The 26,920-nt window shown below is 38.0% G+C and overlaps 2 protein-coding genes across 7 annotated transcripts in view; one reads left to right on the forward strand and one right to left on the reverse strand.

Moving 5' to 3' along the window:
- LOC136877246 (calpain-5) overlaps nucleotides 1–26,920 on the forward strand; it is a 244,232-nt gene that overhangs the window by 78,975 nt on the left and 138,337 nt on the right. For all 4 annotated transcript variants that reach the window (XM_068228572.1, XM_067151107.2, XM_068228571.1 and 1 more), the window contains exon 6: nucleotides 21,530–21,719. In XM_068228572.1, the coding sequence (XP_068084673.1) occupies nucleotides 21,530–21,719 (190 nt within the window). The remainder of the gene's footprint in view (nucleotides 1–21,529; nucleotides 21,720–26,920) is intronic.
- The window catches only part of LOC136877247 (uncharacterized), a 31,597-nt gene continuing 17,987 nt past the window's right edge, over nucleotides 13,311–26,920 (reverse strand). For 2 of the 3 annotated variants that reach the window (XM_067151108.2, XM_067151111.1), the window contains one exon: nucleotides 21,610–23,095. In XM_067151108.2, coding sequence (XP_067007209.1) covers nucleotides 21,729–23,095 — 1,367 coding nt within the window. In that variant the 3' untranslated portion in view covers nucleotides 21,610–21,728. Of the gene's footprint in view, nucleotides 16,945–21,609; nucleotides 23,096–26,920 lie in introns of those variants that run through there. The other variant, XM_067151110.2, reaches the window with a different exon arrangement.

Here is a 26,920-nt window from a genome sequence, read left to right on the forward strand (position 1 = left end):
ATCATCAACAAACCTCAACCATAAATCTAATCCTCTTATTTTGTCTACTATTTTATTAGATTCCATATGGTTGATATATATGTCCGCAAGGATACCAGACGCTGGTGATCCCGTGGCCAACCCATTAACTTGTTTGTACACATTGTTATTAAAATTATAAAAGTTGTTTTCAAGTGTGAACGGTAATACGTTGATGAATTCATCTATTTCTACTTAACTCAATGGGCTGTATGTGTTTAAGTTATCCTTAACAATATTGATAGTCTCCGTAATCACTATGTTAGAGTACATATCCTTAACATCAAAGCTATGGATAGTATTTTGTACTGATAAACTTACATTTTTTGTCCTATTACAAAAATCTATAGTATTGCGGAGACTAGTATCTACATTAAATCTGTAATATTTCTTTAAAAACGTGTGTATAAATTTGGCCGTTTTATATGTGGAACTACTTCTAAAGTTTACGACCGGTCTAATGGGTATGCCTTGTTTATGTACCTTAGGCATTGCCCTCAATTTAGGTAACCTTGGGTTCATGTTTACCAATCGTTTTGCTTCTTTTGACTCCATCGAAAAGTTAGGATTGGTTAAAATTTGCTTAAATTTATTTTGCATAGCATTGGTGGGGTGCTTCTCTATCTGACGAAAGCTTATCTCCCCTTTAAAAAAAAATGGATTTATGGCCAGTATTATAATGAGGGTTTAAACTGAAGATTGAGTTAAACTGTAACTTGAGTTTAAACCGATGTAGAGTTTTTTAACAGCCGGCCTAAGTTAAACTGAGGTGAAGAAGGAAATATATGATTTTGATAGCAGTGACTTGTGAGAAAAGATTACTGTCGATAATGTTTTGCAGTGACTTGCAAGAAAAAATGACTATCGATAATGTTTTGTTTACTTCTTGTAGGTAAAATGGTGGATAAAAGCATTAAACGTTATCCTAATTTTACTTGTAAGGATATAGAATTGCTTGTGCAATTAGTACTGAAATATTTATATAGTCCGTGAAACAGTGGTCTTATGAATTCCTCCAAAATCTCCCATTTTAATAAACATACTTCGGAAGGCATAAAACCGCAATGCTATTAGTAGCTGACCGAGGGGTTCTACAGCATGATTTCTGAAAAAGAAGGAAGTTGCTTTATTTTCTAAAATTTCCACTTTTGATATTTGAACAGTTCAAAAAGTCATTTTTACAATCTTACCTTTTCATTTCTTGTTTTATTCTAGCACCAATTTGCTGAAATAGGGTTATGACAGTTTGTTTTCTAAGCCTCAACCTATTTAAAAACTATTTTTCATTCCATATATGAAAGTGACGTCCCCTTGCTTGTAAAACTCATAGTGCCCGTGGTCGTTCAATAATTTGTACCACTTCTTCGTCATCGTTTAGTATTTCTTCAAACACCTCGAAAATATCTTCGAGATCCATTCCTTCTGCCATGTTCTAAGGTTATGTATTCTTAAACTCCAGTTTGAATGGTAGATGAGTGGCAGTAAAATTAATCTCTAGTTAAACTTAAGATTAAGTTTTATAATACACGACTAACAGATAAACAGAAGTTTAAATCGAACCGACAGTTTGAACCTTTATTATAATACTTGCCCTAACTAACGTAATTTTCTTTATTCATCAAAATTATAGTATTACCCTTATCAGCCTTCGTAACAATTATGTTATTATCTTTGATCTTCTTGTTAATCATTCTGAGATTATCATTCACTTTGACATCTGTGATAGTTTTGTGTTCCATTATTTTACAAATTTTCTTCGAACCTCAGTCTCCCGTTCATCTGTGGAGACCTCTGCAATTGCTACTTCAGATTCCGCTATCAGTTTCACTAATTCCCTATTTTGAATGGTCTTACCCATGTGTGGCCATTTATGTTTAGGACCTTTACTTAAGATCTCAACTTCATCATTGTTGAAATCAACATTGGTCACGTTTTTAAATGGTGGATAAAATGTGTGTGTTATATTGTTACGCATTTCCTTTCTTGTAATGCATTTGTCCTCAATGAGCTTCTGGTATTTTCTATCCAAAACTTCTTGTTTTTTCTTTAGTATTGTAAATAATGAGAGGTCAGTGTTAAATTGTGCCTCTTCCCACTCCAAAACCGAAATTTGGCTAGTGATGAGTAGATGTAATTCATAAAGTGTGTTGTTCATCTTCGATTTTTTTTTTAATTTTTTTTTTTTTTAGGTGTAAAACCTAATTTAATCTTTCATCCACAAGTGATTTACGTTCTGCTGTGTTCTCATTTTGTGGTGCTGCAATCTACTCCTCTTTTGTACTGAATTCAAATGTTTAGGTATAACATTACCTTTAATACATTTCTTTAGAAAGTTCAGGTCTTTTGAAATACTAAGAATTTTAACCTTTGTATTCTTAAATTTATCATTTTTTCTTGCTTGCTGGCATAATCACTATTAATAATCTTGACCATAATGGCCAGTATTATGTCCTTATTGACTTAATCATAATCAAAATAGTGTGTTTTAAATTTTTTTATTTTTTGTATTTACATTTCACATTTACTTTATATCTAGTACATGTTTCGAGAATATGCACATTCTCTTCATCTAATTAGGTTAAAATTAGTGTACTACAATAAGTCCTAATGAAAATGGGGGGGCCCCCTTTGAGAAAGCTAAAACTATGACAAGTTTATAACATTAAAAATTGATGGATAGTGGCATGGATTTAATTCCATCTTGTCATTTCAATATAAACACAGTAGGGTGATGTCTATATGGATAAAATGTTGTGCACTGAGCACTGTTGTGATGTGACGGCACTGTGTCCTTGGTGATCCATACTCCCTTATAAACTTCAAGTAGGATGAAATTAAGAATAATATAAAATGATGTAAAACTAAGTTGTCAAGTTGATACTCTCAGTTAGTAGGTGTTTATGCAGCCAGGTTGATATGAACTTTATATGGTCTGTAAAAGGAAAGTTAAATAAAAACTGTAAGTGCAAGAGTGTATCATAAACAAAATGAGAATACAACGCATACAAAATGATTAAAACTTACCGATTTTATTTATTTATTTATTTATTTATTTATTTATTTATTTATTTATTTATTTATTTATTTATTTATTTATTTATTTAATCATGTCAGAAACATACATTATAACTTACAATAATATCAGGACAATAACAAATCTGGTACTATAACCATTAATCATTTCTGATGATGGCAGGTAACAATGTGATTGAGCTCTACATAAATACAAATTTAATTAAGTGTGGTGTGACCAATAAGCAGGTAATTCACATGCTTTCTTGGCAGCGTCGATCACATTCTGGAGAGAGCAAGTGGTTGGACACAAGTTACAAACAAGAAGATGGCTCATTGTCTGTTCTTCACCACATTCACATAGAGTGGAGTCACAGACAAAACCCCACTTTCTCATGTTGGTCTTTGTTCTTCCAACTCTGGAACGCAACCGTTGAACATCTTCCATGTTGACCAGCTTTCCTCGTGGCCTGAAGGAAGTCTTTCGGAAAGCGTCATCCGTCCTGCAAGGCGGCTGGATCATGAACGCCATGAATTCACTCTGAAGTTCGATCGTAATTCAGTGAGGCTTTCAGTAGTATGAAGAAAGCTTTTCCTTGACTTGATCCGTTGGGTTGCTGGTTGGTACCCATATAACGTATGGGTCATCAGGTTCAGTGCTTTAGATTTCTCCAGTCTGGACGCACACTCACGGCAAATATCTGGAGGTGGGATACCTGCTAGACAATAAACTTTATCAAGTGGTGGAGATCTCGAACATCCTGTAATGAGTCTGCATGTCTCATTTAAGGCGACATCCACTTGATTAGCATGACTAGATCTACACCAGACAGGGCAGGCGTATTCTGCTGCTGAATGACAGAGGGCTATTGCTGAAGTTCTTAAAAGGAGAGGATGACCGGGCGAGTTGGCCGTGCGCGTAGAGGTGCGCGGCTGTGAGCTTGCATCCAGGAGATAGTAGGTTCGAATCCCACTATCGGCAGCCCTGAAGATGGTTTTCCGTGGTTTCCCATTTTCACACCAGGCAAATGCTGGGCCTGTACCTTAATTAAGGCCATGGCCGCTTCCTTCTAACTCCTAGGCCTTTCCTATCCCATCGTCGCCATAAGACCTATCTGTGTCGGTGCGACGTAAAGCCCCTAGAAAAAAAAAAAAAAAAAGAGGATGCATCCCTCAGGTTGAACCTGATAATTTACGGATACTATTGTTCCTTGCAAATACCTTCCTTTTGGTGTTCAGACAGTGTGTTCTATAGGTTAATGCTCGGACAAAAGTTACTCCTAGATATTTGGGAGTGAAGCAGTGTTATAATATTTTACCTTCCCAAATCACTTGCAATTTTCTCGCTGTCTGTTGATTTTTTAGGTGCAAGGCACAGGCTTGTGTTTTTGATGGGTTTGGCTTTAGTTGGTTCACTTGGTAAATAACCACTCAGAATTTGTAGAGCATGGAAGAGCTTCTCTTCAGCAAGTTCAAACATTTTCTCTTGAGCTGCCAGAGCGACATTATCTGCATAAATAAAGTTTTTTGTCCCTTGCGGGCGAGGTTGATCATTGGTGTGGAAAGTATAGGAGCTAGCACTCTCCCTTGTGGAAGGCCATTCTTTAAGTTCCTCCATCTCCTCCTCTGACTTGGAATTCAACAAAATACAATAATACAAATGATGCACAAGACTGTCATGCGACTGTCAAAGGGATATAGAAGCAACTGAAGTAGTTTGACGATTGAATGCGGAGTTGCAGTGGGAGATGCGGCGGATGGAAGGGGGGGTGGAGAGTGACGTCTACGTGTTACCATTATGTTTCTCTCCTTCCACGCTTTCTCTAATTCTCTTTTTCCCTCTTTCTAGAATATTGGGTCAGCAATTTAAACAACTGATTATCCTCTGCCATGTGTTCATTAAGGCTATTATCACTATCAAATTTTTGTAACTAGTAAATTTCTAACTTCTCAAGGACATCCATTTGTTTGCCTTTATTTAATGGGTGTAATAATACCATGTCCTGTTCAATATTAGTGAAATGATGATTGTTTTCGTACATATGTTCGCACATGGCAGAGTATCTGGAATATCTTCTTGCATTCACATGGTCTTCAGTTGCTTCTATATCCCTTTGACAGTCGCATGACAGCCTTGGGTACCACTTGTATTATAACATCGGTAAGTTTTAATCAATTTGTACGCGTTGTATTCTCATTTTGTTTGTTACACTCTTGCACTTAACAGTTCTTATTTTACCTTTCCTTCTTACAGACCATATAAAGTTCATATCAACCTGGCTGCATAAACACCTGCCGAGAGTATCGGCTTGACAACTTGGTTTTACATAATTTTATATTATTCTTAATTTCATCCTACTTTAAGTTTATAAGGGAGTATGGATCACCAAGGGCGCAGTGCCATCACATTGCAACAGTCCTCAGTGCACAACATTTTATCCATATAGACATCATCCTACTGTGTTTATATTGAAATGACAAGATGGAATTAAATCCATGCCACTATCCATCAGTTTTTAATGTTATATTGTACTTGTCATAGTTTTAGCTTTCTTAAAGAGGGCCCCCATTTTCATTAGGTCTTATTGCAGTACACGAATTTCAACGTAAGTAGCTGAAGAAGAGAATGTGCATATTCCCGAAACATGTGCTAGATATAATGTAAATGTGAAATGTAAATACTGTATAATTTTTTTTTTTAAAATTTAACATACAGTATTGACTCCAGCTCTCTATTTACTATTGGGATAATTGGTCGCTAAAAGCAAGTTGTATCAAAAAAACAAATAACATAATTGCTGCTCAATTTGCAGTGATCTACAGCTTTCATCCTATGAGTTGCCTACTGCCGTTCAGTCGGGTTGTGGAGATTTGATTATTATCGAGAAATGCAGCTCTGTTTAACATATAAGGGATAGAGACATGATATTTAATATAATCTTACTTACTGTGTGTACAGTAATTTATGCGATAAGTGAGGCATTTTTATATAGATTTAATACGATGAGAATCGGGACTTCAAATTTATGATATGCTAAGCGGGCAATGTGCTAATGAGGAACGCACTGACGAGTTTTCACTGTATATGCATTTGCTATTAACATATTTTTCCTATTTGTCTGTCCTCAGTTGTTGTCATATATTAAATTAATGTCTACTTTCTTCCTTAATTTCTCCAAATGTATGCAGGTGCTAATCCTGAAAACTGGGCTCTCTTTCCTTTGAGGAAAAATTCCAGGATATTCAATTGTGTAACTTTTTTGTTCCAAAAAATATAAGAATTTGGATGCAATTTTAATGACGTTGGAGACCATTTCGGGGAATTGGTGGCTAAACGGTAAGTCGTATCTTAAAACAGATAGCACAGTTGCAGCTCAATTTGGAAACATCTACAACTTTGTGGTCCTATGACTTTTTGTTGTATCTCTATCCCTGTGTACTTGAGATAGAGCTGCATTTCTCATTTTAGATTAATTTTGTACTTTTTACACATATATTTACGAGGGCGGATCAAATATAAACAGGAATTACTTTGTTGCCATTGATGCTTTCACGGCCCGTACTTAGACATGATCCTGTATAGGCTTTTGGGGTTATGTCGTGTCAAGAAAATAAGGTGAAATTCTTTACGTTTTGCAGAGAACTGTGCTCCGCTCCATCAGAAGAAATCTCGACTGTCCATGAGAAAGGCTGGACACAAAGTGGTTGCATCAACCAAAAAATATACATGTAGAGATCACTTTTCTGCATAGTGTCCTGCCTTTGATACATATTTTCTCCATTGAATTGGCAAGTTTTTGATGCTGTCCTGATAATTGCACACAAACTCTTCTACACTTGCATCATCATCAAACTGCTGTCCTCCTAGGTCTTGTTTGAGTGGTCCATACAAATAAATGGTAGTTGCAGGGCAATAAATCTGGACTTATGGAGGGTGTTCCAGAGGTGTCAAGTGAATTTCCTCCAGTTTTTCCTGCGTTAAAGTAGCAGTATGCAGCCTTGCATTGTTGTGGAGAAGAATTTCTTACAAAATTGTACAAAACTATTTTAATCCTCCTTGTCAGTACTACATATTTTACATCTAATTAAGATGAAACTTCCTCTCATAAATATATAATTATGGTATAATATATAATATTATTATTAAGCGTATGGAATTTACATAATGGACAAGTATATATAATGTATAGTATTGACTAGGAGGATTAAAATAGTTTTGTACAATTTTGTGAGAATTTATGAGATTCATAGTCTGTAATGGAGAATTTCATTTGAGATTGGTTGCCGGTGTCGCTTGTTGTGATATGCAGCTTTTGCTTCATCCAAAAGGCAGCAGTAATAGGCTGCATTAATTGTCTTTTGTTTGTGAAGAAAAGACACCAGCAAAATGCCTGTGGAGTCCCAGAAAATGGTTGCAAGCTCCTTTCCAGCAGATGGGCATGTTTTGGCCTTGACCAGACCTGCTTCGTCTCTTTGCCGCCACTCTGTGCTTGCTTGCTTTGACTCTAGGGTGTAATGATGCACCTAAGTTTCATCACAAGTTACAATACCACGCAAGAAATCCTCTCCTTCCTCCTCATTATGACGCAGGAGTCTCTGACAACTTCCTGGCGTAAAACTTGTTTGTTCCTGATTGAGAAGATGAAGAACCCACCTGGCAAACAATTTTCTGAAATGGATTTCATCTCAGATGATGGTTTTGACACTTCCATAACTTATTCCTATGGCTAAAATAATTTGCGAAATTTTTATTTGCCAATCGACACCAATATGTCACGAATGGCAGTAATGTTGTCTGCAGTGTTGCTTGACTGCAGTCTCCTTTCATGAGGTTTATTTTTCACAGATTCTCTTCCTGCCACAAATTTTTTAGCCCACTTGAGTCTGCGAAAGTGTCTCTTCCCCAAACTGTGCGTGGAACCGTCTCAAAATTTCGGAAGTTTTGGTGCTCTCTTTTGCAAGAAATTTTGATAATGATGTGGTGCGCAGCAGACGTGTGCACCTCTTGCTCACTTATGGCGTACTGAAGCATCCCAGCTCTCCACCGTCGTTCGTGTGCGCAAACCTCTTGTCCAGACACCCCCACCAACACCCTGCCAACACTCTGCCTCAGAATTATTACTAACAGCAGTGGTACATTCAAATTCCCATTTATATTTGATCTGCGTTCGTATAAGAAGGATAGAATCTTCAAATTTGGCACGCATACTGAAACAGCCAGTAGCCATCTGCTAGTGAGCCTGCTGTTACAGTCGAAACTTCTAAACCCGCTTGCAAATGGCAGTAGGAAACGTGGCCTGCCATTATCATCAAAATCCCCTAGCGGGCACCTTACATCGGAAATCACGTATGTGGACATCCCCGTGGTGTTCCTTGGATAACGCTAAGAGACATGCTATTTAATACTGCATGTACAGTAATTTATGTAGAGATCCATCTACAATTTACAATACCGTTGGGAAGCACTGGTACATTTGCTGGTTAGGCATAAACTTACTTGCCATCATCTGGTTTTTATTTTAATTGTAGAGTTCAGTGCATTTGTGTTCTAATGAAAAAAGGAATCAAGGGCTTAAACCCGTGTTAGGAGGATGCCATAACATACCGAATTTCCGGCTTTATACATCTCGTACACCACACTAACATGGAGCCACAATGAATTTTTTTATTCGACCACTGTCTTTCCTTCTCTCATGTTCTAAGTGTTCCCTATGCTTGTAAAAGGCATTGCCAGAGATCTTAACAACTGCTCGCCGAAGATTGTTTTACCTTACGGTCCAGTTCATCCCACATCGTGATGGGTGATCAATTGTCCGACTACCGAGCGAGTTGGCTATGCAGTTACAGGCTCATGGTCGTGAGCTTGCATTCAGGATATAGTGGGTTCGCACCCCACTGTTGGCAGCCCTGAAGATAGTTTTCCATTTTCACACCAGGCAAATGCTGGGGCTGTACCTTAATGCCATAGCCGCTTCCTTCCCACTCCTATTCCTTTCCTATGCCATTATCGCCATAAGACCTATCTGTGTCAATGCAACATAAAGTAAAATGTGAAGAAAATAAGAAAAGGAAAAAATTGACTTACGCTAGCTTTTTTCATATTTCTACAGCGAGTCTTTATCCTACATAAGTTGTAGCTGTACAGACATAGATATTAAAAAATGGGGGAAAGTGGTTTGTATCATAGCTAAAGTAGATGATTTCAACAACAAAAACAACAGTGTCTTTCAAGGTTCGTAACTTCTTTGGTTTAGCAACATAGTAGAATCCAGGCTTTTGCTTGGTGCACACAGGCTGAAGAATGTTTTGAAACATTTCATTCCTATGATACCTACACAGTACCTAAATAATAATTAAAAAATCATATCATTTTTTAATTTTATTTTTTAGGCAATGTACAGAGTTGCTCCATTAACATTCCTGTGGCACTTCCCTCACTGTTCTGCCATTATGTTTGTCCTATTATGCCTACCTTTTCTTGTTCCTCTCCCTCTGTATTTGTCTTTATTCGATGCGTTCCTTTCCAGTACTGATGTTAATGTGTTAAAATTGTTTTCTCCTTTTGTGTTTGTCCTTTGTTCCTAACCTTTTACCACCTGTATGTATCATCCCACTTCGTGATGGGTGATAAATTGTTAAACTACTGAGCGAGTTGGCCATGCGGTTAGGGGCTCATGGTCATGAGCTTGCATTTGATGATGTGGAGAATGTCTTTGTTCTCGTGTATTTTCATATTTGTTCTTCTCTCATCTTTCTGTTGCTCCCTCTTCCTTACTGATCTGCCATTAACAGGTGTATGCATAAGTTTTTGCCAGTTTTTGTGGTAAAGAAAACACCTAATTTTCAAGGGAAATTTGTTTTTTGTTTATTCAAAATTGTGGCCGTTGTTGAACGGCAGTGTACGGAAATCAGTGAAGCAACAGAAGTCCTTGTGATATAAATTTTGTCTTATCATTTAATTTTGTCTTGTCATCATGTTGGGTAAACAAAAACATTTAAAGAACTCGAGTGTTTATGCAAAGCAAATTATTGTATGAAGCTTTCTTATTTAAAAATTATTAAATATTTAGGCCTATGAAGAAATGGACTATGAAGAAGATTTATGTTCTTTTACATTTCCTGATTTAAATTGTATTATTTTCTTAAGTATAGAATGGGATGTGGAATTTTTATACATGACTTGAGGCAGGGTGTGCCACGTGTAAGTGGCCCTTTGCTGTCATTTTGTAATATCCGCGTAGATGCAAATTCAGCAGAAAGGATTATTCCAGAAGATAATTATCATTGGCAAAAATTCTAGTGTTTTTATTGGCCAGTATATTAGGATTTTTAATTGATGAATGTGGCAAACTGGAGTGTTGCTATTGGTTATTTGTTATCATTCTATTTCCTGTTTGCGGCTCCTCGTGTGTGCGAGTTAATTTGTCCGTGTCTTTGAATTTGGATCACTTGAGCGGGCCGGCGCGTTTTGCGTCCGTCCCGCAATGGGCCTTCAGCCGGCCAAGGTATGTGTTGTTTCGCCTTATGTTATTTAAATGCATTCTTGTGTTTCGGACTATTCCCACCTAATGTAACTTCATTAATTATGTAGAATATCACCTTTTGTGCCAGAGTTTCCTCTACTTTTCCACATTTTCCAAAATAGAGCATTTATATGACTTAGCAATTATGCTAGTCCGCAATGTATTGTTTTCAGAGGCAGACCTTCTTTCCTAAGTCTAGTTGTAATTGTAAGTAACTGAAACACTTTCTTGAATAGTGTAATTAATTTTGTTTCGTTCGAGGTTGCCTCCTTTCATTCTGTAAATTTATCCTTAATGTGAACCTCTATGTCAAAGTTTTCATTCCGTAAATTTAACTTTTAATGTGAATCTCTATGTCAAAGTTTGTTCGTGACCGAAGAGCTTAATTGTTTCCCTTACACATCTTTTGTTTTGTATCTCAAGTATCAGTTAATCCGCAGTTCATTTATTTGTTCATTTATAATTGTATGTTCGTTTTCTCAATTATTTGTCTGAGGGTGTTTCTTGTAAGTCTTTTCTCCCCCATAACATCATACGTTCCCATGGACCTCATAGGACATCCAAGCACCTTCCACTCTCCTCTCTTAGTTGTCATTTTTAGGCCTGTAAGTATTGCCTGTATTTGATTTAATATTGCATATCTAAAGATACTCGTCACGTTTCCACGTTTTGATATGAATTCACCGCTACTGCGTCATTTCCTATTTCCTTATTCATATTACTAAGTGTCTAAGTTATATTATTTACTACCAGTATTCCTTTATTCATATTATATTATTATTATTATTATTATTATTATTATTATTATTATTATTCTTGTTTTCGAATGGGTCTACTATGGACCACGTTAAGCATCATTCATTTACGGTTCTTCCTCTTTCGATCGGCCCAGTACTTCTTCATCCTTTCGGAGTGGGCTTCTTTACGTTCTCGTGACCAGTTGTTGTCGGTCCGTTTTTTGCTACTTTGATCTTGGAATCCCTTAATTTTGTTGATGATTTTTCTGTATTCCAGTCTGTTGTATACTACCTGCTGTCATATATTATTTTCCTCCATATCCTCCTTGACCCCTTTAAGCCAGCTAGTTTGTGTCTTCCTGTTCTCCATGTATTCCAGAATTCGCTTGGCTGTTCTCTCTGGTGGCATTCTTTTAATGTGTCCGTAGAAGCAGAGTCTTCTCTTCTTGAAGGATGTTGTGATTTTTTCAGTCCTTTTGTATAGTTCCTCATTTGGACGCAGTCTAAATTCTTGACCCACTTTCCTGGGCCCTAGTATCTTCCTCAAGATCTTCCTTTCTGTCTTTTCTATGTTTTCTAGTAAGCCCTTCCTGTTCAGTGGAATACATTCGATCGCATATAGACTTTCTGGTTTGATGACAGTGTTGTAATGTCTGATTTTTGCAGTGAATGAAACTGATTTTTTTATTGTAGACATTTTGACATAACTGGTATGCTGCTTCCATCTTTCTTGCCCTTTCCTGTAATGCTATTCCTGGTAGTCCTGTTGGGGTTATCCATTCCCCTAGATATTTAAACTTCTGTACTCTTTTAATTGTTCCATATTTGGTGACAATATTTTGTGTCGGATCCTTTTTGTCCTGAATCATTAGTTCCGTCTTTTCGAAGGATATCTGAAGTCCCGTCTTTACAGCAGTCTCTTGAAGTGTTTCAATTTGTACCTTATTATTATTATTATTATTATTATTATTATTATTATTATTGTTTGTGTACACAAGTCTTGAACTACTGTAACAAAAATATTGGCCATTGGCTTCTGCACACTTAGCTCATCTTTCAGGTAAGTTATGAATACCATGCCAGAAAAACTGCTTGACTTTTGCTGCAAACCACTCGTCGAGCCATTTTCCAACATCCTCGAAATTACTGAAGTGCTGCTCTGAGAGTGCATACCCCATTGATGCGAAGAGGCGAGTCAGATGGCGCCAGGTCAGGGCATTACGGCGGGTGCAGAAGGATGACCCATCCAAACGATTTCAAGGTGTCCTTCACTGGTTTTGGTGTGTGAGATGGCACATTGTTGTGTAACAAAATTACTTTGCCATGCTTTCTGGCCCATTCCGGTTATCTTTTGATCAATGCATGATTTAAATTAATCATTTGTTGATGATAGTGTTGTACATTGACGGTTTCGCTGGGCTTCACCTGCAGTTGCTCGTCTTGGCACGTTTGTGGTCTACCAGAGCGCACACTGTCTTTCACATTGAAATCGCCACGTTTAAATTGTCAAAACCATGTCTCACATGTTCTAATCGATGCAGCATGTTCACCATACCAGCAAGCAATGACTTTCTGCAGCCTTTTTCTTTTGATTAAATAAGAACAATTTTTTCTGCAAATGTTCGTTTTCAGGCACAAATATCGACGTGATCACTGAACGATACAACACAGACGCTGGTATTTGGTGAACTTCCCTTGTGTCTGTTGGTACGTTAATGTCAGACGAACAAACTGACGTATGTGTCAAATTCATACGCTGTGTACTGTTCATTGGCGCTATTGAAACCAGAAAAGACTTATGTATACACCTGGTATGTTAGTCTTTCTCTCTCTCTCCTTGGCGATCCATTCCCTCGGATGAAAGGAGATAATACTTTAACTTCGGTTTCTTTCTTTGTCTTGAAATCTTGGGATATAGTGATGGTTTATCATTGATTAAAAGAAAGTTGTCACCAGCAGAGTAGAATGTAGTAGGTTGGTAATAAGTTATAGGAAAAGATTGCAAGGATTGTGCAGAACATTTTATTTTAAAAAATAGAGTATGTTTATTAATTTCCATTGTACAAAATTTTTCTACAAAATATTTCGGTATTCATTATAAAACAAAATCTTTGGTAAAATATAAATTACTTGGGCATACCTAAAATTTTATTTGTAGATATAATTCATACTGTAGCTTGAACATAGTCTTAACTGAATAAACGTCAGATCAAAGATTGTTAAATCTTAATCTCAGAAATACAATTTAGTAATCTTAAAATTAGAATTGCATCATTACCTGTGTCTCTCATTGAAAAGGTTTGTGGGGAAGATTTTATGTTATCTTTTTGAAATAACTATAAATATCCAAATTTCATACTGTATTATGTATTTCCCAATAGGAAATTTAAAAATTTATCATTTCTCAATAAACTTTTAAATTCTGTATTATACTGGTAATGACACAAAACAAGAACCGAACGTACAATGGCATGACATTAGGAGGGGAGCAGTTGAAAAGAGATGAAAGCTTTAAATACCTGGGAAATGTAATTGAAGAAAATGGGGGAAACAGGATGGGAATCATTGAAACAGGAATCTGTGCAGATGGATTCTTTAAGAGTGCTTGAGGATTGATATGGAACAGGGATGTACCACAGAGATGTAGAGGAATTATCTACAAGACTTATTTTGTGCCAGTTTTGATGTATGTGGATGATGGAAAGGGGTGAAGGTAAAATACAAGCAGTGGAAATTAAGTTTTAAAGGTGTCGAGTAGGTGTAACAAGAATGGACAGAGTAAGAAATGTGAGAGTTTGGGAAATAGTCAGTGAAGGTACCCCTACAGGAAAAGATAGAAAAATCAACGTTGCAGTGGTATGGACATGTTAAGAGAATGGGAAAGGAGAGGATTACAAGAAAGATGTTAGAAATGGAGTTGAAGGGTAGGAGACCTAGAGGAAAACTGAGGGACAGATGGCTGAAAGGTGTAAAGAAGAGCATTGAGGCAAGAAGAGGGAACTGGACGACAGTGAGAGAAGAGAAGTGGTTGATGGACAGAAAACGATGCAGAGGCTTATGTTCCAAGCAGACCTGGCCTGTGGTTGGAAACTGCTCTAGGTGGTGGTGATTATATTCTGTAATTCCTGGGTTAGACTTTTAAAAATTGCAATTATTTAACGGATATTTGTTCCAGAATTTCACTGCTCTTCCATGTAGTTTCCAGCTTAGTGTAATACATATTTCTAGTGACACTGAAGTTGCAGAGTGATGTTGACAGTACCTGTTCAGTTAATCGCTCAGGTAGTGTTCTCCTACCTGAAAAATGTATGGATTAGATGTTACAAAGTGATTCCTTTATTTTAGGGTTAAGTAGAAGTTGCAAGTGCTTAAATCTGGGCAGTAAAGTGGATCATATATTTCTTCCCAGTACCATCTATTGAACAACTCAGATTTCATCTTGTGTAGCTGGGCTGGTGGTTCAGAAAGAGAAGCGCTGGTCCTCCGAGCCGAAGGTGACGGTTTTGATCCCAGCTCAGTTTGGCCATATTTGAAAGTGATGAAATACGCTAGCCTTGTGTCGGTAGCTTTACTGGCAGACAGAACAACTCCTACAGGTCTAAATTCTAGCACCTGAGGGTCTTTGAAAACCTTAAGAGTAGTTTGTGAGGTATAAAACTATTATTATTATTATTATTATTATTATTATTATTATTATTATTATTATTATTATTATTATTATTATTATTATTATTATTATTATTATTTATGCAACATGTGCTCAACTGTCATTGTGCAAACTGATGGATTAGCTCTTTTTTAACATTTTTAACATTATCTTGTGACTGGCTTTGTCTCGTTCCTTGGCTGAATGGTTAGTATCGCGATCTTTGATTCTGAGGATCCTGGGTTCAGATGTGTGTCACGTCAAGGATTTTAGCTGCATCTGGTTATTTCCTCTAACTTGGGGACGACTGGGTATATGTCACAATACACTTCTCTTCATATACACATATATACACACAACACAGCACACTGCCAACCACAACAGAAACATACAATAGTGAAGGCATCCTTCCAATAGTGTTGGTGTCAAGAACAGCATCCGGCCGTAAAACAGTGCGAAGTCCTGGTGAGCAACACATTTCATGCTCACGATTTCTCCAGGGTGAGAGAAAATCAACAAAAGAGGAAGAATGACTGTAAGTGACTGGCTTTGGTATAAAAATGGATGAACTTTCTGCAGAACGTCATTTGTCTTGCATTGGCAATTCTCAGACGTGTTGCCCAAACTGTAGTTGATATTTTTTTATTGGTGTTGTGTGCTGCAAGAGTTTATATGTTTGGTCTACTTCAAGGAAATTTTGGATCATTTAAAATTGTATTAAATTTTATTGTCAAAATTTGTGGGACACCTTGTTTTGTACCTTAAAATTAAATTTCTCTCTAAGCTTGACCTTAGTAAATCACTGCACGTGGTGATTTTTCTGGGACTTGCTCAAGATACAATCTTCAAGAAGTTTCCAAGGACAGGCCAACAAACATCAAATTAAAAATTTAAATTTGATTGTTTCAAATAAATCAAAAGGTAACTCCTGTACAGTCATTGGTCATTAATTTTGCTGTGCCATTTCCTGTTGTACCACCGAGCACGGGGTACTTTCGGGAAGTGCGTCACAGGGGACCTTTATTCTCTGTCTTCGGGATCATGTAGAGCGGACGTGTTGTCCGGGAGTTCTGGCTTCTCTTGGGGTAAGAAAATCTTAAAATAAAATTAAGTTACATTATGAAATTTAATTTCAAGTTTTAATTTGTCATAGGAGTTTACCTATTGATTTTTCTGTCAGAAATCAATTATAATTTATGATGGTATAAAGAGGTTTTACATCCATCTTCATGTTGGCATGAGGCAAACTTTTTCTAACAGTTTTGTACCTTAAGATTAAGTTTCTATGCAAGGTTGACCTTAGTAAATCTGTTTTATTTTATGTTATTTTCCTTATGACCTGGATTTTATTTTTTGTGAAGCGATCGCTTCACGTCATTTTGTAATTGTCCTTGAATATCGACCCACTCTGTGCAGTGGACTCATTTGTCTTCACTTCTGAAGTTTTAGAGTATTTTCCATGAAGACTAGTCCTGGCAAGATTGTAAGACTGCAACTTAATTGCATCAGGGTTTGTGTTTGTTACTGGTAGTGTTCCTTATTTCCCTTTCTTTGATGTTTTTTTTAATAACAAATTGGTATTAACTAAATTATTCTTAGGTCAAAGTTTTGGCCACAAAAGTTCTTTGATCCATAACCTTGTAGGGTTCTTTCCACTGTCCACATCCTGCCATTAGTTGGCATGTATTTTACCTTGTTTAAGTTTGATGTTGTGATGTGTTTTAATGATTCTAAATTTACTTTCATGTTCCAAATTTCCTTCTTTTATAATTGTTATATTAAGCTCTCAAGAACCGCTACATGTTTGTTTAATTAACTCATTTGAGTTAAATTCAGGAACCACTTCTCAGCATTTGACTGATAAATTTTCTACACATTCTTCAGGGAGTAGACCATTTTATTCAAGTGTTCAACTCAACTGATGCTACCAGTGCTGTCCTACGACTTCACTGTCACTAACAGTGGGTGGTACACAATGCAGGAGATTACATGGAAGGGCTGTGAAATTCTGAAACAAAAAGATATATATTCTGTATAACTAGTTATATGGTTACCACTATTAAAATTCTGTCCCTTGTGTAAATGGGGGTATGTTATCTTAAATCCCTGGGCAGGTCCCAAACTAAGCTTGACATTCCCTGTGAATGTGGGAAGGTCACTCTCTGTAATATAATATATAGAGCCCGTTTCTCCTCATATGGTATGAAGCAACTAAATGGTAGATTTGACATTTCAAAATAACTTCTTGTAAACATCCTCTTAACAGACCGTGTGTTAGGCTGTTTATACTCGAGGCTGCCTGAGCTATGGTCACATTGGCATGCATATTCTGTTGGCTGTGATTTGAAGTATAGGTGTAAGCCTTGGGCCAGTATAACTGTACAGTGCAGTAGTTATCCACTGTGGGCCATTCACATTGAATATTTAACTTTCAGAATCACATTGTTCAGGTTGTGTGCCTGTCCCACAATCTAGGGATTTTCACCTGGATCTGGGAGCTGATGTGAGGCCAACTCAACCTGTGTAAGAACAGTTGAGAGAGCTATCTGATGGTTAGATAGAGGCTTTTGTTGTTGTTGTTGTTGTTGTTGTTGTTGCTGCTGTTGTTGTTGTATCAGCCTGCTAAGGACCACGTTATTTCAGCTGTCTTCTCTGGGCTTTGATCTTTGCCCAGTGCTCCTTCATTCATTGCTGGTGCCTATGTTGGCTGCAAGGAGGAAGAGAAAATGCCTTCTGGAGTAACTTGGAACTAGAAATAACTGGTGTACCAATGGAAAAGGGTATTTGTGTGTTGCGACCTGAATGGACAAGTATACACTCATAAGGAAGGGCAGCTATCGAGGAGGCTGCCCAGAGGCTGGGGGTTTGATACAAGGAATGAGGAGAGCGAGAGTATTGTAAATTTTTATTTGGAATTATGTCTAGTGATATATAACATCTACTTCCAGTAAAGCAACAGGCACCTGATAACTTAAAAAAGTGAGAGAAGAGAGAGCTAAATAGATTTCCTCTTTTGTACAGGGTCTTTTTTAGCTTGTTCCACAGCACCACTCAGAGCACAGCACGGCTGGTGCAATGACACTCCGTTGCTAGCCGGTATAATGCACACTTTTCCTCTCTCCACTACTCACGGCAATTCACACTTATAGAAATCCATTTCTAGTGAAACTATTAGTCTAAAACCTACCTGGTATAACATTTGATGTTCATAATGTTGTCGCACAGGTGTCAAACACACTTGACACCTCGTAAATAGGTTTGCAGACACTCGGCGAATCACAGCCCGTGTGATGTTCGAAATAACTTGTGTAATGATCTCTTGTAGTTCTTCTCTTGTGTGAGGGTTGTTTACATACACCTTTCCCTTCAGCATCCCCCACAGGTTATAATCACAGGGATTTACATCAGGAGATCTAGGGGGATAATTAACCACACGATCTTCGAAAACTTCCCGTATTACCTCCATAGACAGATTAGCAGTGTGTGCCGTCGCATTATCTTGCATGAAGTAACCATTACTTCTTTCTCCTTCTATCAGCTCTTGAAAGAATGAAGAATGGTCTGAGAACGAGGTCTATATATCGATCAGTATGTATTGTTTCATGGAAAAATTAAGCCCTATAATTCTTCGAGCACTTATTGTGCACCAAACTCCTATCTTTACATCATGAAGTGGGCGGACATGCAGCTGGTGGGGATTTTCTGCACAACTTTAGTGATTTTGACTACCGTATTTACATAGCCACTTAAATGTAGCCATGCTTCATCACTATGAAATAAAAGTTCTTGGTCAACATACCCATCGTGAAATGACTGAAGCAACCAGTTACAATACCGAACTGTAGCAAAACTGTCAGGTCCTCTTAAATATTGGGCAGGGGTGGATTTGTACAGTTTTGCTTTTAACAGTTTTGTTGCTTTGTGGGGCAGAAAATAATGGCACATTAGCTTGTACGACGAGACACGACAGGAAGTTTGTTGGAGTTCTTTCCAAGAGAGCTCCTATTTCATCAAGCTTTTCCTCTGTTAAAACGGTTCGCCTCCTGCGTGGTTTCTTGTTAAGAATGGACCCGGTGGTGTGGAACATCTTTACTAATTTACGTACCGTACTTCTACGGGGAGGGACAATGCCAGCAAATTTACGAATGAATCAAAAGCGGCACTCTGTATAAGAAGAATGCTTCGCATAGCACAACACAATGAATACACGCTGTTCTACTGTGTACATCACTTGTTAAACACACAATTACTTTAATATTCCTACAGAAACGACGCTTTTTTAAAGTGAACATATTGAACACGCCACCACTACCACAGATGTTAAACTAAACTATTGCTGTAAAGCAATGTTTATCGCTACCGTACTGCATTAGATCTTCTTAGGCGGCCATGAAGCAATATATCTCTCTCGGCAAATGAGTCACCCGGCCATGCTATCGCCTTCTGTGCATGTTCCCCTGACACACGGAGCAAGCCAAAAAAAAAAAAAAGACCCTGTAGAAGACAGCATCTTATGGAAGTTAAGAACTGTAAGCTTATAATTGGGGAATGTGTGGCTCTTCAGCACGGAGTGTTGGTCCTTGAATTTGAATACACTGGTATGAAGAAAATGACAATGAGGAAAATTATGCCTAGAATTAGATGGCGGAAGTTAAATGTTTCAAGTCTGCAAAATAAATTCAAGGAGAAAGTGCTCTGAGAAATACAGCTGGTGGAAGGAGTTTTGAAATGGTGGGAAGTCAGGAAAATAGATATCAAAGTTCTGGGTAAAATTTCTGGGAAAGATGCTCAACTGGATAGAGAGACATGGTGGTGGAGTGATGATGTCCAAAATAAATGCCAAAGAAATAGAGCAATGAATCCAGGACTGATGAAGAAAGAGAGCACTATAGACAGGCAAATAAAGCCGCTAAAAAGTGGCGATAGGGAAAGCAAAGGCAGCTGCCTGAAGACCATGGGAGGTGAAGCAAATCTCCTCAGAACAGCTAAGGCAAGAGTTAAAGCGTTGAAAGATCTCACCCATTTCAAACAGATTAAGAGGAGCAATAATGGTGATTCAGGACGAAGGAAATATTGAGAGGAGATGGAAACAGTATTTCAAACAGTTACTTAATGAGGAGAATGCAGTGATTGTGTTGAGTGATGGCACTTCGAATCAAAGTGTAACAACTGGCATCTGCAGGGAGGAGAGTGTGAATGTCATGGAGAAAATGAAAGATGGGAAAATGACTGACACCGATGAAATCCCTGTTGAGGCATGGATATACTATGTTGAAGTGAGAACAGAAATGCTATGTAATCTGTTCCAACAGATGTTTCAACAAGAAAGAATGATAGAGGAATGGCAGGAGAGTACAGTATAAGATGTTTAACATTTTTAGGAAAAATAAACTTTTATAAACTGTTTATAACATGATGTGGTTTCCCAAACAAACATACTTTTTGAATTGCAACTTTATTGTACTTGTAAATGGGACACTATTTATTTCCTTCATAATCTGCTGTAATGATTTGGAGCTTACGACTTGCTGTCTAGGTTTTGTTTTCGATATTTGATATGTCTGTACTTAAATATGAAATATTAAGAAGCCAATCGCATATGTTCACTAAAAATCTTCATCTTGTAGAATAGACAATATATATTTTCAGTCCAGAGTTGATTTAATGCTTGGTTGGATGGTCACAATTGTAACCTTTGATTCTTGCCCCCTTTGTGGATCAGCAGTGGAGTGTTGGTCTCTGGATCCCAAAATTGCAGATTCAGACTTGGCTGTGGTAGTTGGATTTTGGAAGGGTGGAAAAAAGTCTATTCGGCACTCCATATCATATGATGTTGATTTGTAAAAGATCTCTGGTGACATTTTCTATTCACACAACAAAAATTAATGAAAACTCAGCCATAGATCTGTTTCTGTTTGCCATCTAGTAGAGTAAAATAGAACGCCAAAGTTGACGTGCGGGCAGCGTAGATTGCCTCAGATGAAAATGCCTGCACATGGTAGTTGAGGCCATAGGATTCTTCAGCTTGTCCCATTTATTTCTGGGGCCGCTGGATCCACCCAGGCTCATTTTTGTTTTGGCTGAGGATTTAAGACCAGATGCCCTTCCTGACACCACATGTTTCTTGAGATGAAGACCTCTATCCAGGATCGACTGGGATTTGAACCTGTCTCCCGGGCGGAAAGCCAGCAGCTAAGCCACTCAGCTGATCACGCCTTCAAAAGGCTGTATGATTTTGGTTCAGAGGTCCCAGGTCGAGGACTGAGTGTTTGTGTTTGTGTTTATCTTATTACTCGCTTCATTTTCATCAATATGATACACTGCCGACCATCATTGAAATTGTCAAGTGCATCCTTTCACAAAGGACTGGAGTCAGAAATGGCATCAAGCCTTAAAACTGGGCCAAGTCCACATGTGCAACATGGGTCATGCTCATGACTCCACAATGGTGTGGAAAATGTGGTTGAAAAAGAAAGAGCAAAAGCAGCTTTTATTTTACCCTACATACATTTCTCTCCTTTATATATAGGACAATGTTTCTTTACTTCTCTCTTTTCCCCATTTCAGCAAATTAATAAATGCGGTTGTTTCAGGCTGCATGGTTCGTATGATGCCTTGGCTGGAGGTCATCTGGCTAATGCACTGGTTGATTTCACTGGAGGAGTGTCTGAGATCATGGACCTCAAGAGTGAAGACTATCGAAGTCTTGAGAGGCAGTCCCTACTGTTTTCTGTCCTAGCCACAGAAATGAACCACAGCTCCATCTTGTGTGCTTCAGTTGTTGTGAGTAGATCAGATGTCTTCATAGAAAGTTCTTGGTTTTGGCTTTAACATCAGATAATAGGTGACCATTGCTGAAATACTAATTGTCAAACTACCAGTTATAAGGATGTATGTGTATTTGTACCACCAACCTTCCCATTCAACTTCAAAATACCATATTGAGCTTAAAGTTACATTTTCTGCTGTTACGAGAGCAATGTAGACGCATAAGGTGAGAAGTGCTTTCTTAAACCGAGTTCTGAATTCTATAATACAAAAAAGGTACACATATCCCAGGTATATGGGCACTAGTATTCTATTTATACCAGTGTATGATATGTTTTTAACCATGTAACCAACTGTGGCGAGGTAATGGACAATGTACACTCCTGCAGCTACTGCTGGAAAGAAATGTGCAAAAGATACCAGGGATAGAATGCGAGATAAGAGAAAGAACCACCAACCTATAAATAATACACTCTTACCTACAAGGTCATCTTGCTCTAGTCCTTTGAACTTAGTTTTGCGACTGGGCAGTGGTAGTTCTTGTGATACTCTCTCTCTGTCTGTTTGATCACTTGGCTGGAGTTTTATTGGTTTCAGTTCAGGGGAAGGAGGATACCTAGGTAATGCCAGCCTTTCAGTACTAATTACTTGTGGAACATCTTGCTTTGGTGGTGTGGGAGGTGTAAAATTGGGTGGGGATATCCTTCCTAAGTAATTGGATGTTTCTGAGGTTTGTGGTGGAGGTGGTGGTGGGGAATTTGGAGGTGATATTCCTCCTATGTAGTTGGAAGTTGCTGGGATTGGTGGTGGCGGAGATGATGGGCGATTTGAAGGTAATATTTTTGCTGTGTTCTGGGATATTTCTGACATTGACGATGGTGGAGGAGGTGGTGGACAATTTGGAGGTGATAAAACCAGTGTGGTGTTTTTAAGTGATGGTAGTGGTGATGGAGACCATGGTTCTGACAATATCCTCACACTAGACTCGGACTTGGACAGTTCTTCATCATGTTTTGGTGATTCTGGAGGAGGACGTTGAGGCAGTGACATGCGTCTGGGAAAAAGATATAAACTCACAGAAGGTATATCGCGTTCCAGATCCAGACCCATGATTTCCCAGTCAGATTTTGCATTTGTTAATGGAGAATGTTGTTGGGCTTTAGGTTCAAGGTATGGTGTTCCTTCTGTTTCATCATTAGTGGTTGTTTCCTCTTCTTTCGGTGGCTGTGTTTGAGGTTTGTTGATGGTTTGAACACTGGCTATGCTCTCCTTCTCTTGAGCCCAAGGCTTCTGTCTTCCCAGCACTTTTTGACTCTCAAATCGTTGAAATGATACAATTGTAGCTGCTAGCACCATGAGTGATGATGCGATGCACAGAACCTGCATGGAATCTAAGTGAGAAGAAGGGAAATTAGAACACAGTGAGACAAAACAAGAGTAGTTAGAAATTCTGTGTTTTTTCCTTTCTTTTGAAACTTTCAATTTGCACCTCAAATATCCCATTTTATCTGAAATCAGTTTTAGAATTGAAATTCCAGAGTTTTGCTGTCCTAAAGCAAACATATTGGAAAGATCTGGAAGCTAAAATGACCATCTTTATTTAGTTACAAGCCTTAGAGTTGACAAAGCACCCTTATGATCATACAGTGCTGTGACTTTTACTTTTATGTCTGTTACATTGAAATCATTCAATACAAAATCTAACCATCATTTTCTAATTCCTCATGCTTCTCTTTCCCTCTCAGATATTCATTAACCCTTATCCCTCATCTTTCAGGAGAGCCCCGACATTACGATATTCCCTTTCCGGTCACATTTCAGGTGAGGCCCGATGTGACATTGTATCGCCCACCGCTCGCCTGCCGTCTTTTAGCCGACAAAATACACGATGCTATACTGTACTGCCATCTTTTGATTCAGCGAGAAATTTTGTAGAATCCAGATACTATTTGACAGTCAGTCAAAAATCTACTATTTAGATGGCAGTGTAGCCGTCAGCTGTATCCAGTCCACTCACGCATGAAGGCTCGAGCGAAAGTAAACAAAACATGTGCTCTCTTAGTCATATACAGTGTACTGTTCATTGTTGTATGTCAGGTTATTGTACAAAATCCCAGTATTTTTGCACTTCCGCTCATTCCTTGTACCCAAATGAATGTATCTAGTAGAATTTGACGGCACCTAAAAGTGAACTGTCAATTGTCGACTTCTGTACCGTAACCCAACACATAGCTGATGCTGATGGCTGGCGCAATTATAAATCAACAGATCCCGATTTATAGTGGTTTCAGACGATAAACCACCGCAAGGTATGAAACCAGAGACTGAATTAGTTTTTAAATTGTTTTTTATCAATGATTTGTTCAGTGAAATAATGAACCCAATCTGTATGCAATAACGATAGTGATGATAATATATATTAAATTGTACATATTGCTTTTATTTGCTTCCGTATATATTGCTGTAAATGTTTATAGGCCTAAGTACATAATTTAAGACCACGTGCTATTTACAAAATCATGAAAGATGAATACAGATCATATAAGGTAGAAATTCACATTTAAATTACAAATAGTAGAGGCAACACAGAGAACTTTAATTCAAGGGGTAAGGATTAATCTCCCCTGTACCTGCCCTCTTAGATTCGTATAAAATGGCTCCATCATTATAGCCTTGTTATATGGACATAGACAGTAGCACGCTGATTGTAGAAGAATGATGGAAAGATGAAATAAAATGGATGGTTTTGGTACATTACCCTACCCAGTGTGTGTCTGGAAATATGAATGGATGAATATAATATATTGAGCTACATCTGTCATAAAAATGTTTATCTTTTCATTACAGATGTCTTTTTGTCATTACTGTCATCAGTTTGAATCCAGAGTCATTGTAGCATTTTTGTGCCTGTTACATTCAGCTTATAAATAACTTTTTTTTTCAACTTGCATATTGAGAGATGGAAACAGGAAAAGGAACACATAATAGGATGAACACAAAGGGCATATGTATATTTATATTTTGTTTCTTCCCTTTTCCTGTTTTTATGTGAACATATAATAGAATGAATACTACGAGGGCGCATTTATGAACACTGGCAGAAAGAAACAATCCAAACACCATAAAATAAGGAATGTAGAATACAAAAATTTTGGCAGTAAATTTGTCGAGGTAACTGGATGTCAGCTTGCGAGATGGAGTTCCATGCCTGTTGCATTTGGTTGGTCAATACATGGACGGTTAATGCCGGTTGTGGATGATGTCGTTCTCCAATGATGCTACGTGAAGGTGGATTTTGTTGTCGTTCAATGATGTGGCATACGTGCTTGATTGGGGACAGATCGGGTGATCGAGCAGGCTGGGACAACATGTCGACACTCTGTAGAGCATGTTGGGTTACAACAGCGGCATGGGGGCGTGCGTTATCCTGTTGGAAAACACCCCCGGGAATGCTGTCATGAATGGCAGCACAACAGGTTGAATCACCAGATGGACATACACATTTGCAGTCAGGGTGCTTGGGATAACCACAAGAATCCTCCTCTTGTCATAGGAAATTGCTTTTCAGACCAGAACTCCCGTTGTAGGTCTAGTGTCTCAATGTCGTAGACAGATGAAATGTGGGCGCTCACTTGGCTTCTTTCTAACCAATACATGGCCATCACTGGGACCATGGTAGAACCGGCTTGCATTGGAAAACACAGCGGATCTCCACTCCATCCCTCAATGTGATCTCGCTTGACACCACTGAAGTCGCAGAAGGCAGTGGTTTGGGGTAAGTGGAATGCACACCGTAGGGCGTCTGGCTCGGAGCTGTCCTTCAAGTAACCGATTTCAAACACTTCGCTGCGTCACAGCCATACGACAAATACGACGGTCCTTCCTCTTGGTGCTGCCATGGGGACGTCCAGAGCCTGGTCTTCTTGCGAGCGTACCTTCTCATGACTACTGCTGCTAGCACGCAAGCACAGTGGAGGCATTCCTGCCAAGTCGTTCTGCAATAGCCCTCGTTCAACCACAGTGAGCTGTCGATACTGGCCTCTTTGTCGTCGTAAAGGCATTCTTGACCCACTCGCAGTCACTTCGTCCAATTTCACAGGTAACTAATGCTCTCACACAGTACAGCCCGTATTTAAAGCAAACCTGATGTGCGATGTCATGGGGCCATTACTAGCGCCACTCTAATGCGATTTGTGGGAAATTTGAATTGTCATCTTTGAGATATATAAACACGTCTACCAACGTTCGTTAATCAAGCACAACCCCTTCCTGGTGTTTGGATATTTTTTTCTGCCAGTGTATTTATCTTTGTTATGTTTCTTCCCTTTTACTGTATTTACCTGAACACACAATAGAATGAACACGAGAGGGCGTTTATGTCATCTTTATGTTTCTTCCATTTTCCTGTATTTACCTAACTTTCCTCTTATCCTACACCTCTTGCATGAAGACTGAAGATCTATCAAGATGGCCAAACAATCAATCAATCAATACTGATCTGCATTTAGGGCAGTCGCACAGGTATCAGATTTTCTATCTGTTGTATTCCTCTTCTTTTCTTAAATGATTTCAAAGAAATTGGAAATTTATTGAACATCTCCCTTGGTAAGTTATTCCAATCCCTAACTCCCCTTCCTATAAATGAATATTTGCCCCAATTTGTCCTCTTGAATTCCAACTTTATCTTCATATTGTGATCTTTCCCATTTTTAAAGACACCACTCAAACTTATTCGTCTACTGTTGTCATTCCACGCCATCTCTCCGCTGCCAGCTCGGAACACACCACTTAAACTGTATATAGGATAATATTTTTTTGTTTATTTCCACCTATTCAATACATTACAAGATGTTGGCATTTACTTTAAAACATTATTCAGATGAGACATGTTTCGCCTCCTACTGTGAGGCATCCTCAGTCATTATCAAAAACCTTATTATTTTACCAGGCATCTGGTTAAAGATATTAAAAAATGTGTTTGATGATTATAAGAGAGGTAAGATTTACGTTTGTTATAAACACGTTCATGAAGTAACTAAAAATCTAATATATTGATAAAAACATATGTAGTTCTTTGTTGAATAGGACTTGTTTGATTGTACTATAGTAAAAGAAGGTGGCTTGAAGCCGTAATCATTAATAGATGTCTAATACATAGTGGAAGGCATAAAATATCAGTTCTATGAGAATATACATTACATTCAATTGATACTAAA

This window comes from Anabrus simplex, chromosome 7 (genome assembly GCF_040414725.1).
Source record: "Anabrus simplex isolate iqAnaSimp1 chromosome 7, ASM4041472v1, whole genome shotgun sequence".
In the NCBI taxonomy this organism is placed as follows: Eukaryota; Metazoa; Arthropoda; class Insecta; order Orthoptera; family Tettigoniidae; genus Anabrus; species Anabrus simplex.